At 39.9% G+C, this 17,520-nt stretch overlaps 1 protein-coding gene across 6 annotated transcripts in view; it reads right to left on the reverse strand.

Moving 5' to 3' along the window:
• Window positions 1-2,053: 2,053 nt before the first annotated feature.
• The window catches only part of pde1a (phosphodiesterase 1A, calmodulin-dependent), a 111,920-nt gene continuing 96,453 nt past the window's right edge, over window positions 2,054-17,520 (reverse strand). For 4 of the 6 annotated variants that reach the window (XM_086220808.1, XM_086220810.1, XM_086220809.1 and 1 more), the window contains 4 exons: window positions 8,721-8,905; window positions 5,440-5,643; window positions 5,269-5,363; window positions 2,054-3,060 (listed from right to left, as the gene is read on the reverse strand). In XM_086220808.1, coding sequence (XP_086076934.1) covers window positions 5,314-5,363; window positions 5,440-5,643; window positions 8,721-8,905 — 439 coding nt within the window. In that variant the 3' untranslated portion in view covers window positions 2,054-3,060; window positions 5,269-5,313. Of the gene's footprint in view, window positions 3,061-5,268; window positions 5,364-5,439; window positions 5,644-8,720; window positions 8,906-17,520 lie in introns of those variants that run through there. The other 2 variants (XM_086220811.1, XM_086220812.1) reach the window with 2 other exon arrangements.

Raw genomic sequence — 17,520 nt, forward strand, 5'->3', positions numbered from 1 at the left:
TCAGCTACCCACAATATCCAAGACAAACCGTAGCACACACACACATACACACCCGTATACACACATACATGCATGCGGTGCACAACTGATCCATAGTCACACACACAGACATTTATTTTAAAATTATATTAAACAAAATGGTAAGCCTGCACTGGAAATTCTGCATTCAATGTTTTTTTCTTTTTTTTTTTCTCTCTGTTGTTATTGTTGTGACTTTTTTGTTTGTTTGTTTGGTTCTTGTTTTTTTCTACTATTGTTGTTGTTGTTTTTGTCCCCCCCCCCCCTTGTCTTCCCTATCCTGTCCCTGTTCCCTCTTCCTATCCACTCCTGAGCCTCAGTCTGGTAGCTTTATCAACGAACCAATACCATCCATCCATCGTCGTCTTCCGCTTATTCCTTACTAGTAAGGGTCGCGGGGGGGCTGGAGCCTATCCCAGCATCTACGGGCGAGAGGCGGGGTTCACCCTGGACAGGTCGCCAGTCCATCGCAGGGCCAACATACAGAGACGAACAACCATTCACACTCACATTCATACCTACGGTCAATTGAGAGTATCAATCAGCCTAGTCCCCAAATTGCATGTCTTTGGACGGTGGGAGGAAGCCGGAGTACCCGGAGAGAACCCACACAGGCACGGGGAGAACATGCAAACTCCCGAACCAATACCATTCCTAATAAAATTAAGCACAAATGGTGATAGGAGGAGTTTATCAGATTCCTCCTTTGCAGAATAAAACTGCTTCAGTACAGCAAGGCACCAGAAACATCGATGCTGCTTGCCCCAGCTGCTGAACAGGACAGGTTAAAAAAAAGATGAAGAGGAGAGAGGAGGACTGCGACCGCTCTTGCCAAGTCCCAACCACACACTCCTGTGTTTCTACACATTGTTTGATTTATGACCGCCACAGTTTCAGAGCTCACATAGAACTTCTTTATCTAAAATTAAAATCTATTACATATTAATTTGCACTGTCCCTCCTTAAGTAAACCTACAGCAATGTGGTATCCTAAATATCAGGGAGGGTGCTGGCTGAGGCCCAGAGAATGAAGTGAGACTAAATGGCTATTAATGTCATTATTATTGGAACCATCATTATGAAGGTTGCTAACTTAAAGGAATTAGTAACATGAATTCCAACGTAATCTTGATAAGTGAGCAAACACAAAGCATGATTTTCCCCTTTAAATGAGTTCTTTTTGTGCTTAAACCTGACCAGATCTCAACCTTGGAATATATTTTCAGATATTTTCATTTATTGCATGGAAAATATACATATTTTAGACTCTCATAAGGGAAATAAGAAAAATGTACTTAATATTCCTTAAAAAGGAAAACAAAAACTATGTTATAATGAAGCCCCTCTCTTCTTTCTGACATTATTAAATTTTTCTGTCATACATTGATTGTAAGAGAAAATGTAATTTGACATTAGGCAAATTTATCAGTTGGCAAGATGTGACTTTTTGCATTAATACATTGTTTCATTGTGCAATAGTCTGAAGAATAAGCTGCAGTCCTCTTATGTTTGTCTGAAATATAGGGCCAGTGTGTATATTTGTGTAAGAGAGAAAAAAAGTGGGTTCATGATCTGTAAATTCAAAATTAAAATAACACTAGTAATTGTAGTTGGTTTTTCTGGAAAAATTAAACAGACCTTGGTGAAGCTAGATGCTATCGGGGTCCACTGCCAGTTCTCATATACTAAATACTTGAAACTTTGCTGAACAAGTCTTGTATAAGAAAGCTTACAAATTTGTGCTGAACATCCTTTCCTAATTTGACACAACGTGTCAAGTATGTGCCACTAATGACAAATTGTTTTTCCTGTTCGAGAAACAAGAATATCCATCTACCTCTCACACAATAAATACCTGCTGCTCTTTCTCATCATCAGTCTTGTGTTTGGTTGTTTTACTGCTCTGCATTTGTTGTGGGAGCCCTGTCTGGGCTGTGATCATTGTATTGTATGATCCTACAAGGTTTCATCTTTTAAATTTTTATTTTCAATGTATTTATGTTTTTCATTACATTTCTAAACATAATAACAGGATGCAAGGTACAGGATTTGGAAAAAAATAATGCTAATAGAAGACTGGAGTTAAGAATGTTTAATAATACAGAAAACAGCTGTACAGTGCACATTCACACTCAGAATCTTTCCCCCTCTCTCTTGCAAGTGGGCACACACACACACACACAATGCACGCACACACACAAAGCCAAAGAGTACGCAATGACTATAGCACACATTGCTTTAACAGTATTCAGAGTCAGATGAATCAAGCAGTTTTTACTGTTTGCCACTGGCTCCATCTATCAGCTTATGGCCTTTGCTTTAGAAACTGGTGTTCTGGTACCCTGGTCACCAAGATGATGTTTTTATTCACAGTCAAGTGAAGTGACAGCAAAATAGTTGGACAAATATGTACAGAAACAACAGCTGTCTGATCTCTGTGCTCCTGTCAGATTAAGAGAAAATTCTAGTATTTTTGACAAGCTGCTTTCTTTGGCCTGACTGTTAAGCCACAGTTATTTTTTTTCAGAGGACAATAGCAGTGGGGAGTATGATGTTTCACTTTCTTAAATCATTAATAATTTAAAAATAAAGGGAAAGAATGTTAAGGTGCCACATTGTGATTTATGCATCGCCTATTTGACATGTTGACATCTACCATTTCCTTTCATTTACTTCTTTGCTCTCTGTGGGTTTACACTGTCAAACATATTTATTTTTCTGGCCACATCCGAATCCGTGCCATCACAACAGGTACAGATTATTATATTACTGTAGTGCCAAAATCCTTCTCTGGAGAAGAATAGAGTACACAAACAAGGCATAGTGAGAGGATGGTCACAGACAGGAATTAATGGAAACATATCTTGTAAAAACATACGGTTAGCCTCCCTAATGTTACACATCTCAGAGAGACAGACACATCTTACACATCTCAGTGAGACAGACTATACAGACATGGTTTAGTAACAAGAGGGATTTAAATCCAATCCTTCAGATTTGGTTGCTGACATCCACACGCCTGTTTCAGCAGTGTTGTTAGATCTGGAGGATGAGAGAAAAATAAATACATTTAGACCTCCACCAAATATTTTGAACACTGTGACAATACTCTGTCACTTATTTTTATATATATAGAAGGCTTAGCTTGTTGCCCTAAACTGCAGTTGACTGGAAAATACTAATTAAAAATATCATTATAATTTACAGGGAGATTAAAAATAGGTAGATTTTGAAATAAAATATTTGAAATAATGTATTTTAACAACAGAAGTGTTTGACAAAAAATCAAGTAAACTGAACAATCAGTGTCGGTGGGTTTAAAAGTTTGTGCTGTGTTAAAAGTCATTGTCTTGCACTACTACATTAGCTGTTTCAACACCTTGAACAAAAATAAATCATTCACCCTGCAACTATTAACAGTTTCTTTACTGGTTATGTAGTTTGACCAGAAGGCTTGAGCATTTAAAATCAGAAAACAGAGCACAGCAGAAATCACTCCTTACTAGCGATGGGTTCTTTTCAGTTTCAGAACCCAATATAAAAATTATTTTGATATACATTTAATTTTTCAGATGAAGAATGTGTTAAAATAATAAATTTCAACATTGTTTTTATTCACATATTACATCCACAGAAATTTAATAATCCCTCCTACATCTACATCCCCTTCCAAACCCAGCCCAAAAACCTCCAGGCTGTCACCAGCTAGCTGCAAGTGTGCTAATGTTACCTGTGGGGGACTTTTGGTTATCAAACCAGGTACACTTCAGCATCATGAAGATATTTTTACAGTTTGACCATGTGTTCCCAAAAATGTGTACCAAAAATGTCAAACTGACCAGAGAAACTAGCTAATTTGACATTTTGCATTACAAATATTGCAGCAAATATTGTTTACCTTGAGTTCTCGAAAGGTTATCACACTTGGAACCATTTTTGCCTGACTCAGGGTGATTTGAAAAAGCTGCAGGTGTCTCTTGTCATATATTCTATTGGTACCGGAATAGTGGAATTGTTTTTCAAAGTTCCAACATTTGAATGCTTTTTTGTGTACATGTACATGTACATATTGGAGGAGCCAATAACAGTTGTTTTCAGTTCTTAGAACTGCACTTTAGAGAGACTTTTACCACCTACTTTAATGTTGGTACTTTTCAAGCTAAGGAGGAATGCATGATGCAGTGGATCACCAGCAACCATCATATTAAAAGCCATGTAAAATGATAGCCATGTACACAGCTACCATTCGATTATTTTAACAAAACTTTGTTCCCTCTATTATCACGGCACAACAATCCTACAGGTTTGACTGCAGCATCCTTCATCTTGTAGCTGCATACAGAAATGATGTTGGTATACAAATTGCTGTCTTATATGACTTCAACATTATATTGGCAATGCAAATGCAAAAGAACAAAATAAAAACACCTTGAAGAGTCATTGTGTTCCACCTCCACAGTAGGTAATTCCCCTCAAAAACATTCCTTGAACTGTCTAGTTTGAAAAGGTGCCAGGGCCAACCCTGGTCCTTCTCATTTGAAAGCTGAGTATTTAATGTGCAAATTTGGGCTGTCTCAGACATAAGATGATTAAACTTTGCTATATCTATGGTTGTGGCTTCCAGAAGGTGGTCTTACATCGCACTGTGACAGAGGTTCAAAGTGCATCTACAAATAAACCAACAGTAATGTGGCAGGAAATGCTGCTGATGCTGCCTAATTGACTTGCACACTGTAACTGTAGGTTAGGAGGTGGTACTGATGTCTTACAGAGGTTTTTAGATCCATGCTGCACTGTGAAGCTCGCACTAAACTTTAAGATTATTAAAATATCAGTCTGTAGGAAGCCAAACAGGCAAGAAGGAAATAACACACTTGTTGCTGTTTACTTCCTTGCAGCTCCATAACCCATTCCTGCAGGTAATTTTTTTTAGTGTGTGCATGCTCTTTGGCTGCCAACTGAATGCATTTTTTGTTTATTACATATTTGACATTTCCACATTAACACATATCATTCCTCTGATTGAAATCAAAAAACATTGAATCATCACCGTATATGGACTATGAAGTTGCTATGAAATTGTTATCTTATTAACTGTGAGTCTAAAATTGTTCTTGATTAGTTGTAAACATTAGGCACCGTGGACCTTTGAGGATCACTGAGGGACCAGTGGGTCAGCTGTTGTCTTTAAACAGAGGATCATGAACGCTAGCTGTCACTGCACTGTCTTTTATTATCGTGTTTTCCTACTTTCAGATACAGTGGTGAGATCACCGTGGAGGATCATCGGACATTTTAAGGTACTTCTTCATCATCACCAGCATTCTCCTCCCCTGGCCCTGCCCCTGCAAAGATTGCCACACCGACATGTCAGTTCATTGAGAATTCATGAAATAGGTGCATGTGATGTAATTCACTTACCATTCCAAGTCAGATGATCTGTTGGATTTTGGTTGGGTGAGTTTGGGCCATGTGTTTCTTCAGGTGGAAAGCCATCCAAGGCCTGTGAATGATCAATGGTGTGTCCATCAAGCACACTGTGACTGGCTTCATCAAGTGACTGCATGTCTGAGTTGATGGTGGATGCCAGCCCTTCTTTTCCTTGTTGCTCCTTATTTGCCATCTCTAGTTATGATACAACACATGCACATACGCACCCACCCCCCCCACAGACAGACAGACAGACAGACACACACACACAAGAATAAAATCATTTAAGCATTTAAAGAAACTAAATGTCTGATTAAGTGCATTTATATGTGTATTAATATCTTAGTACATGTGTTTCATTATGTAAACATAAACCTAGGGCAAAGAATATTTGACTTGATTTGTCAAACCCTGAAAGGCTCCTATAACACATGGGTAGCCTATAGCACAGTGCCTTGCTCCCACATCAAACATTTTCTAACTGACATACAGAGCGCATGGATGCAAGTGTAACCCTCCTGCTGTGCTCTGTTTAATGGAACATGTGTGTCACACATCATATGACAATGAATAGAATTGATGGTACAAAGCATGTCATTTAAATTTTAAGTTGTTTACTCAGATTTTCTAATCCAGGAATACAAAGTTGGTTTCCTGTATTAGGGATAGCTACTTAAAAACAAAAAAGTTAGTTTCCCATGTAGCCTCAGAGGCTATGCAAATGACAAGATCATGATTAATGGCGACAGGCTGCTAGAACATGCAGCATTCTTATGTTAATAGAAAGTAATCATATGGTATTCTTTTGATACAAGTAAGCATACTTAAATATTATCAGCATTCTATCTCATCAGTTGGATGCAAATGTTGGCTCTCAACTACGCAGACCCATTTAAAACCAGCAAGAGAAAGATGCCATCTTAATGCTTTCACCATTGGAGTAACCATTTTAATTGATACTTTAAACAGGTTTGCAGCAGCTTAAGATTGTTTTATTCAACATTTACCCTTCTTTTTGTATAATATAATATATTAAAACTTTTTTGGGTAAATACAATAATTCTTTGGGTTGAATTTGACTGAGGTTTCTGTCATGTATATTTGTTTAAATACTCGTCTTCAATGCATTATGAAATAATGGGAAAGAAGAAAAGTGTTCATTGTGGCTAAAAATTTGGGTTAAAATCTGATTCATTGCCAACATCATTTTTATCAGTTAATCACCAAACAGTGTATGCATCAAGAGAGTCACAGGGTAGCCTTGTGTGACTTTGTCAGACAATGAGGAAGCTCATTTCAGATTAACAAGACCTGTTATCTCTGACTTACTGAGTGCATTGCATGACTAACCATTCAAAGGAGGAATGATGGGGAACAGAGATAGTGTTGAATTTGAAGACTGCACAGCTTCTGATTGTCATGGGACCCCAGGTGGTTGGGATTTTCAACACATTAGCCTATGCCAGTGCAGAGGTTTGACATAGTTGGGCAGGTGTTTGATGAACACAGCTCATAAAAGAAAAATGAAAGGTTTGTGCACTCAGCAACCTGGTGATTAGAATTTGATGCTTTTTGACAGACTGAAAGCTCAGGGCTAGGATATTTGATTTTGAAGAGCTAGAGGATTCAATGATCAATGAACAAGCTGTATGAGAGGTTGCTAAAAGAGATTGAGCTAAGCTTTACCTAGTGCTGTGAAACACTGTCATGCTGGCCTTGCTGCATGCTAAAACATATGTGCATTATGCAGAAGCCCATAAAAATACTCAAACTAGGGTTGGGCAATTTGCTCTATTTTCAAATCCTGTTTAATTGAGATTGTGAATCTATTATCCAACTGTGAGAGAGATGGGAGGAAGTACATCACTGACAGGCCACAAGTATGGCAGACAGAGAAGTTGAGTGAGTGGTGGAAGAAAAATGCAACGATGCAAATAAAACGTAGGATGCAATTAAAAAAAGACATGATGCAAATAAAAAAAGTATTGTTGAATCACTTTTTCACACAATTCACTCCATATTGGTTATAGTTGGGACCAAAAAGTTATCCACTGATGAAATCAGAATATAAAAACTATCTATGTATAATTAAAAAGATCAGCCACAAACTTTAAGGTGGAAATGTGTTTCTCATAATCTGGTGGTGCCTACATGTTTAGTTTAACGATAAAATGTGACTCATTGACTTACTTCATTCAAATACAGAACATACATTTCAGGTCCCAGCTAGCATTTTGCAACCCACAATAGTACATATATTTCAAGTTCCTGCTAGCAATCTGCAACCTATGATAGCAGGTGTTGAGCGGCAAGGGAAGACTTCATTCTGACTGATACTGTCAGAGCAGGTCTCGTGTATAGTCCTGGTCAGCCACAACGAGCCCTGCGATGGACTGGTGATACATCCAGAGTGTGCCCCGCCTCTCGCCCAAAGGCTGCTGGGACAGGCTCCAGCCCCCCAGCGACTCCTAACAGGAACAGGAAGGCTTGATACTGCAAATACTGCAGCAAGTAACAGCTGAGCTCTTTTTGTGGATTAAGTGCCATCTTATGGCAACCCTGCAATTGAAGTAGTGGGCCTGTTTACAATGGAACATAATCAACGGCTAAAAAGTGGGGGGTGGCTGGTAAATGGCAGGAAACTGACTGGAAAGTGACAGGCAGGCTGCTGACTTTCAGCTGGTAGGGGAGCTTTTAATTGGCTACATCTGTACAATTACATAGCGACATTAATGCTGCAGACTCGCCATCCTTTAGAGGCTGCTAAACTGCAACAAGCTAGGCGTGGCAAGCTAATGGGGCTTTTATGCCACTGTGTTGAGTTTCTTAGTGTACTTCAGACACTGGTGACTGAAACAGAGCCAATCATTTTGGAGTTATATTTGCCAAATTTCATATAACACGTAAGAGGGGACGTAACATAAGAGGTCAGAAAATGGTATATAAAAGACCTTGTGGAAATGCAGGGACATGTATGCCAGGAAGAGAGCTAGTCACAGCTGTTGTGGTCTGAGTTGCTGCAACATGTAGATACATTTTTGGGGAGATGTGCATCAGGCTATGCTTTAGGGGAGGGAGTGGGGTATGCAACTGTATACACGTACCAATGGCCCTAATTTGACAGTAGATGTCAAATTGACCTTACGACACATTCACAAGGCAAGGCACAAAGTTTAGTTGAAGACTTGGATTTAAGGTTGAAGTTCATCTCAGGTTATGTACATGTGTGTGTGTGAGGGAGAGGGAGAGAGAGCGAGAGAGAACAACTATACCATGCAAAGACAGTTCTTTCCATTGGTCCTTGTTGCTGGCAATAACACTGGAGAGGTGCAGTCTCAGTCCCGGCAGGTCAATGGCTATTAGGGAAAAGTCTGTCTGACCATCATCATTGTTCCCATTGCGACCACTACTGTGCCTCTGAACAGACTCCACAGTAACAGAGCCACTTCCTGTTAGACTGGAAAAGAGACCCATTAAGAACATTACTGCTATTTTTTTTCAAATTATCAACAGTTATTAACAACAAATTATCAATAATGATCAAAGAAGTATTTTTTTTCATTTTGAGCACTAAATGAAATCCAGTTCTAGTATATTTGAGATAAAACTGTTGATATCTCAAAAATTCAGCAACTCACAATAAAGTTATTGATTTAAAGATAGATAAAATACAGTAAGCTATATGTAGATAGCTGACTTTAGTCAGCACCTGGCATTTGCATTTACAGTTCAGTCTGTTTCTTGATATAACTAAATCAGGGCTGTCAGCTCTGAAGGAGTGAAAAACTGCATGAGGAATGATAGTAATGAGAAATGATAGTCAACTGATGTCAAAACATTTAGATAAAGAGGAATAAGTGGATCGTGAGTGCATAGTCAATACATTATAATATCTCAAGTGTCAGTAAGACCATACAGACAGTAATGGGAATAAGATACTATGGTTATCGCAGCGCTTGTTTTCTCACTCTGAAATGCTCTGATTAATCTGAATTTGAGGGAATCATGAATGAAATTGCACTTCAGTGATTAAATCATGTAATATTACTCTACATATTACATAAGGCTGTAAACACACTATGTTGTGTTGTCAAAGACTTCCACGTTCTGTCCACTGCTCATAGTTCAGTCTGTAAAGCTCCATGAAATATTTGCATAGAGTTGAATGACGATTAATCTCTTCTGCACTCTGCTCAAACATGATTGGTTAAAGCTACTCAAACAGAAAAACTGAAACCATTGTCCCAACATTTTCTCCCTTGCCTAGAGATTCTGGACTTACATGCGAAATCTGTTAATAAAGATTATGGTGTAGCTGACTTGAGTCTACTACAGTGGTAGTAGTGTTAGTAGAAGAGGGTCTGGCTGCAGATCACACCTGTAGGGTCTCTTCAGGTGGAGACTATGCTCTCAGGGCACCTTTACGTTCAAAATAGGAAACATGGGATTGACATTGGTTGCAGAATCTCAACAGCAAAATAAACTGTTTGGCACTAGCAAATTTGTCATAGGCACAACCCACATACTCAGCTCTGCTACTCAACCCACAAATGCATGTTCCCTACAAATGTGGCACCATTTAACAGGGAAATAAACAAGCCCTCCAATGGTATAAGATTCATTGCCGAGAAGGACTGTTACCACTAAGAAATAATCTACTAAACACAAACTTTTTGTGCTATGTTTATAATATTATATTTAAAACTCAAATGCGCTGGAAATATCAAAACATGTATTTTTGCCTCAAAGCATTCAGTGCTTGATAAGTACTTTAAAACCAAGTCTTAGAAGCTAACCCAGAGCTGAGAGGTAGACTGATGTGTTACGCTTTCTTGGTTTAAGAGAGCACTTAGACAGCTGCCATTGTAAAGATAATGTTCAGTCTAACTAAGTTTACAAAAAAGGTATGAACAATGCAATATTCATCAATGTCTTGCTGAGGCATGAGTCTTTAAAGCTCACTTATATTTAAATGCACCACTATTATAATCACAAAAGTTGTTATTAGGGCCTGAGCCTGAAGGCACTTCAGGCGAAGACCCTATTATGTTTGCACGGCAGACCAACACATTAGCAGCACTAATTAGGGCCTGAGCCCGGAGGTACTGACCACTAGGTCCACTAGGACCACTATAATCATTTACGCCCATAACCCTGATGTACAATGTCACAAAATTAAAAACCTTACATCCACATGCAACCTGGAGCGAGCTAAATTGCCTGAGATAGGCCATGCCCATTTTGGCCTACACACTTTTTCCACAAAATTGCAAAAAAAAACCATAAATAAATAACAAAACCTACTTTTCAAACTCCTACTACATGTAACTTCTGATTAACATGGAAGTTGATGTTGATGTCTCTGACTTGGTGAGGGTGTTACATAATTTCCTGCCTGTGATACTATCGTTGAGTTGTGTGAAGACTCTCTCAACCTTCCCTCAAGTGTACTGCTAACCACTCTATACTACGTTTCGGTGGTCACGGAAAAAATTAGTAGACCACCCTTGTTTTTTTCAATTTCTTGTACATTTTAATGCCTGGTACCACTAAAGGTATATTTTTTTGAACAAATTCAATGATAACAACAAAAATAGCTCATAAGAGTTTAAGAACTGATATCTAGCCATTTTTCCATGGTTTTCTTGATAATAACCAAAATCACTTATTCTTATATCAGTAACCATAGCATTGCACTGCCAAAAATAGTGCTTTTAGGCATTCCATGTTTTCTTTCCAGTCTCTTTTAGTCACATGACACACACAGGAGTTAGTACTTGATTGCATAACCATTGTTCTTGATGACTGCAGCCATGCATCTTGGCATGTGTAGATAAATTTATTCATATATTTGCTTTAACTGTAGATTAAGCCATACATATATATTTGCTTAAACTGCAGTTAAATTTATACATATATTTACTTAAAATAGAGTGCAGGAAACACAAGGCAGTGAAGCACAGACCAGACTGTATAAGAGTGGACACAGGTGAAAAGGTCACAACAGGGAATAGCAGGAGTGTAGCTCATGGCTAGCATCACTCCCTCAAGCTAATTAAGTCAGAACAGAGTCCACACAATTTCTACGGTAGGATGAAGTACTGGGAGTCAGAAGTAGATAAGAGCAAGGTGGTGGATCAGGAGAGAGGTTTTGATCTTCACAGATGCAACAAGAAGTCTACGATGGGAACAGATGGTGCTGGCACGCGGTCAGACAGAAGATTCTTTAAAATAACACGAAGATCAAAAATACACACTTGCACGCTGAAGCGATCACGTAAGCACCTCCTTGTAACACATAAAACTGGAGAGATAGTTAGATCGTTGGACTTCTTGCCCAAACGGCAGGGACGATGCATCTGCGTATGCTGACTCCAGTATGGGGGAAGACGATCTCCAGAGCTCTGTATTCTTTCCTGTTAATCTGAATAAATTCTTTTGAACTAACTGGAAGGTGTCCTCTCCAGATTTTGAACAGCGCAATATATACTCTGTGGGTCCTTCTGATTGATTAATGATGACTTGTTGAAAAATTCCTACACATGCTCTCCACCTGCTTCTGACATTGTTGTGCTGTCACAGCAGCCCATTCCTGTTGCACAAATTCAAACAAATTTGCTTTGTTTTTGGGCTTGTGGTTCTCCATTTTGAGTTTGATGATTTTCCACAGGTTTTCCATTGGATTTAGATCCGGTGATTGAGCAGGCCAAGGCATGGTTCGAATGTTCTGATTCTCCATCCAGGCTTTCACTGACCTTGCCATGTGGCAAGGGGCATTGTCTTGTTGGAAAATCCAGTCATTTGAGGCAGGAAAGAGTTTATCAGCTGATGGAGAAGACTGTTTTCAAGAGTAGCCCTGTACATGACCTGGTTCATTCGCCCTTCACACAATTGCATTTGCCCTGTTCCACCCATACTGAAACAACCCCAGATCGTCACTGATCCACTCCCATGTTTTACTGTAGGGGCAAGACAATCTGGTTTGTAGGCTTCCCCAGGCTTCCTCCTAACCAGTATGTTGGCTGGAGTGGGCATCAACTCAAAATTGGATTCATCACTTAAGAGAACCTTAGCCCAATCATCCACAGTCCAATCCTTGTGAGCCCCAGCAAAGAGTAACCGCTGCCTTTCGTTGATGAAGGGCTTCTTCCGTGCCCTGTGTGATTTCAGACCAGCTTCCAGAAGTCTGTTTCGAACTGTCCTTGCCGAACAAGTAACATTTCTCGACAGTGCCCACTCATTTTTAAGGTCCCTGGAGGTCTGATGATGATTCCTGACACAGGAACGGATGAGTGCACGATCATCTCGTGGGGTAGAAAGACGTTTCCTGCCTCGACCAGCTAGCAATTCGGTAGTACCATGTTAGGCTTGTTTTTTCTTGGTGTAATGAGCGGCTGTCTTGGAGATCTTCAGTTTTTTGGCTACCTGTCTCTCACTCGTGCCACTTTCCAGCAGTGTCAAGTTGACTGCCTTTGTGGCTTCACATAATTCTTTTGTTTTTGGCACCATGTGAGAGCTGACAACTTCTGAGTTGTGCTACGGCTTGAATATAAGCAGGAAACCACTCCAGGCCTTTGCATGTGCAGTGCTGCTCTTGACATGAAATGGCCTCTTATATACCCTGGGAATACAATGCAGTTTAAGCATGTCAAATAGGACATAAAGTATTATGTAATCTGCTGCATTTTTTGTTGTATTCATTGTGTTCTTCATGTAATCTACCTTTAGTGGTACCAGGCATTAGAATGGACAAGAAATTGAAGAAAACAAGAGTGGTCTAATAATTTTTTCGATGACTAGACTTTTCTCTGAAATTCCCTGTTCAATTTGTTGAATTTGCCATAAGTCTGCTAGCTTACCTTAGCACATTAGCTATGGCTGCTCTCTCTCTTTCCGCCTCTCCCCCCACCTCCTGCTCCATGTGTCAGATGTTTAGTTACTCCTCTGCCTCCTTTAGTGTTAATGGTACGTGTAATAAGTGTAGTTTGTTTGTAGTCCTGGAGGTGAGACTAAGTGAGTTAGAGTCCCGACTCCGCACCATGGAGGCCAGCGCTAGTCCCTTAGATTCAGGAGGTCCTCAGTCCACCTCAGCCGGTGCAGAGCCACCTAGTGTAGCCACCGCTAGCAGCTCCCGAGCAGCCGGGAACTAGCCAGTCCCGCTGGGTGACATCACGAGGGACACCTAGACATAGTAAGCCCATGTTTGCCAACCAATCCCTTCATGTTTCCGACCGGTTTTCCCTACTCAGCGATACACCCGCTGTAAAAATCTATATGTCGGCTCTGTTACTCGCAGCCCCGTTGTGAAGCCGACATTAGTAGTCATTGGCAGCTCTGTTCTCCGGAACGAGCATAAAGTGCATCCCAGGGGCCAGAGCGGGCGACGTTGAGGCTAATCTTAAACTGCTGGCAAAACATAAGGTTAAACACAGTCGCTTGTAATACATGTCGGCGCGAATGACACCCGGCTTCGCCAGTCGTAATTAACTAAAGTTAACATGCTTCGGTGTGAAAATACGATACGATACAAATACAATGATGCTGTAGCTCCCCTGAAAAAGAAGGTTTTCAACCACAAAAGAATAGCTCCCTGGTACAGCCCAAACCTGTGCGCTCTGAAACAGAAGACCAGACAGCTGGAAAGGACACTACATTCCAGCCAGCATGAGGAAGACCGTGAAGCCTGGAAGGATAGTTTATTAATATATAAAAAAGAACTCTGTAATGCTGGAAGCACTTACTACTCATCCTTCATAAAAAAGAATAATAACAATCCCAGGTTCCTCTTCAACACGGTTGCCAGGCTAACCAAGAACAATAGTGCTGTTGAGCCATGCATCCTTCCAACTCTCAGCAGTAACGACTTCCTATCTTTCTTGACTGAAAAGATTGTGAATATTAGAACAAAGATTGCCAGTAATGAAGGACAGACTACAGTCCCCATAGAAGCACCTCCCAGACTTGGTGCATACTTGGACAGCTTCTCCCCCATCAACCTGTCAGACTTAACTTCTGCAGTTACTTCCTCCAAGTCAGCCACTTGTCTGCTGGATCCCAACCCTACACAGATCCACCGGAGCTCCATCTCTCTGCACCAACTGCCACCTGCATCGCCCCCCCCCCCTGTTTTCCCTGCTGTTACACTGACCTGCGCTCCCCTCCCATGAACCAGTCTGCCATCCAGTCCCCCAACAAGCTGGCTTGCTCTCCCTGCCTCCCCTTCCAGAAGCTTCCTTCTTCAACTGTTAACATTTCCATGATTTCCACATTTTGTATTGTAAACTGTTTTCTTGTCTGCAACAACATCTACTGCATGTCTGTCCGTCCTGGGTGAGGGATCCCTCCTCTGTTGCTCACCCTGAGGTTACTCAGATTTTTCCCTGTTAAAAGGATTTTCTATGGAGTTTTTCCTCAGTCGATGTGAGGGTCTAAGGGCAGAGGATGTTGTTATGATGCCATGTGAAGCCCTTTGAGACAAACTGTTTGTGAAAACGGGCTATACAAATAAAATTGCCTTGCTTTGCCCTCATCACCAATGGAAGCTTCTGATTAAAAAATGACCAAAGTAATTTTGATACAACAAAAAAATGTCTAAGTTATAGAGGAACAACTTCCTGCATTATACAGTATAAACCGGAAGTGGTGCAATATTTATACATAACAGAGGATTCTATCAGCACCAAATTTTATTAATCCAGGTGCATAACTAAAAACCCTTGTACAAAATTTGGTGGCAATTGACCACTAGGTGGCACCAAACTGAAAATAATTCATCTCAGTAACAAGTCCAATCAATACCAAATTTCATTCAGTTGTTCATGTCCCCACACTGAGTGTAAAAAATAAAAACTACGTCATCTAATCTTTCAAACTCATTCTAGGGTCTACACCCAACAAGCACAAAGCACAAAACCTTGCACATATGATCTGTAGACACTCCTTGCTAAAACTTTAAAGAATGTTGATATCTTTACCCCTTCAAAAGTTATAACCAACTTTCCTTCTGTGTCTTGCAGTCAAAACAGGAAGAGTTCACAACAGTTATAAGATAAACATGACAATTGGTCAAGACATTAAAAATGAATCCTTAAATATTTGTGCTGAATTTGGTGGCAATCAGTTGAGAGGGTGCTGTGGCAAAAAATTGCACAAAATGAAAACTGTAATTTTTCAAATTCCTGTAAGGCTGTTTTGTTCTTTTCAGATAACATTTGTAACAAAAGTTACTGAAAAGGTTTTGATAACTAAAAAAAAAAAAAATGCAAAGGTTGTAATTAAATTCATGCTTGTCCAATTAATATGAAACTTGGCGCAATCATCTCTCCCTGAAACTCAATACCAAATTTCATGTGAATTGGTCAATAAAATGCAACATTAAAAAAATACTTTTTTGTACTCCTCATATACTATTGGTCCATTTTGGACAAAAAAATGCACATATAATGTAGATAAAGTGTAGATTAAAATTTATCAGGAGAGTTTTAATAACCCCCCAAAAATGTATAAGTTAAAGACAAAGCAATGTTTTAGTCAAAAAAGGAAGTGCCGTGTATCTCTCCAAAAGTTGGCAACCCTAACCCTAAAAACTTACTTTTTGAAACTCATCTTATGCTCTTTGTCCATTTCAGACAATTTGGATTGATAATGTAGATACACTGCATATAAAAAGATCCATGCATCCATCCATCCATTTTCAACCGCTTATCCTGTTAAGGGTCACAGGGGGCTGGAGCCTATCCCAGCTGCCTTCGGGCAAGAAGTGGGATGCACCCTGGACAGGTCACCAGTCCATCCCAGGGCCAACACATATAGTATAGACAGACAGCCATTCACTCTCACAGCCACACCTACGGTGAAGAGAGCCCCATCAGAGGCTTCATGGAAGAAGAGCACGGTGTGGTCAGCATTCTCAGCTAAATGGGTATGAAAGTTGCAATAAACTACATGGTTCCTTTTGACTCAACCCTTTGATCATATAAAGAGAGATCACCATAGATTTCCTAACCTCAGTTTTGACTGTGGCATTTGTACAAGAATGTACACGCTACAAGGTGCACCGACAGACACAGAAGATAAATGATGAGCTGGCTACTTGGATGAAACAAGTATTATAGAAATGAGTAGTATTTACCCTACCATATTCATCTATACCTCTCATAGGGAACAAGGAAAAGTATGACTCCTCTGACAAAAGGAAATTATACCCTTCAAGAAACAGTCAAGGGGATGGTAATAGTATTTGTATTTGACTAACAAGAACATGGAGGGATAAAGAACACCCTATGCCAGGAGCAGATGACAAGAAGAAAACACTGTTGAATTTAACAAGGACCTGTGTTACAGAGGATGTGACTTAACTGTGGCCCTTGGAATGCCGGGCCACTTGGAAACTGCACAAATCAAAAATTAATTTTCATAACCCTAACCAGCAGACTCAGGGAACACATGGCCTCTGTCATGGAAGAAATGCTCAAGTATACATTACAATGGATCTGGAACATGAAGTTGACATATCTAAAGAGAAAATTGAAACCAGGATCTTTGGACTGGACAGACTCTTTGATCCATATCAACCTAATGTATATGTCCAGAAACTGCCCATCCAAGAAGAATTACTGACAGTACCAAAAGGTGAGCAGGGTGTTGTGCTTTCTCTGGCAAACAACAACAACAAACAAACAAAAAATACTGTGACACTCTAAAACAAGGAATGGGGAAATCAGTAAATTTCCACTCAAAAGAGTAACATGATAGATTAAAAGGCTTCATGACTGTTCTGTCCCTCATGTTGTTTTGTAATGTTGTTTGGCAGATTATGTCATCAATTCAACATTTGTGTTGGGAGGTTCAGGATGCGACGCTCCCATCTGGTGGCGATATTGTGGAAATAGCAGGTTTGTTCAGTGTTGCCAATTTAACGACTTTGTCACTACATTTAGCGAGTTTTCAGATCCCTCTCCCTCTAATTTTCAAAAAAAGCGACTAGCGACAAATGTAGCGACTTTTAGTGCTGTCATTGGAGACTTTTGGAGACTCTGACGTTAAAGCACGTATCACCTACTCTTCTCAACG

This window comes from Aulostomus chinensis, chromosome 12, assembly GCF_037954235.1.
Source record: "Aulostomus chinensis isolate RoL2024-O1b breed Wild chromosome 12, RoL_Achi_v1.0, whole genome shotgun sequence".
NCBI classification, from domain to species: domain Eukaryota; kingdom Metazoa; phylum Chordata; class Actinopteri; order Syngnathiformes; family Aulostomidae; genus Aulostomus; species Aulostomus chinensis.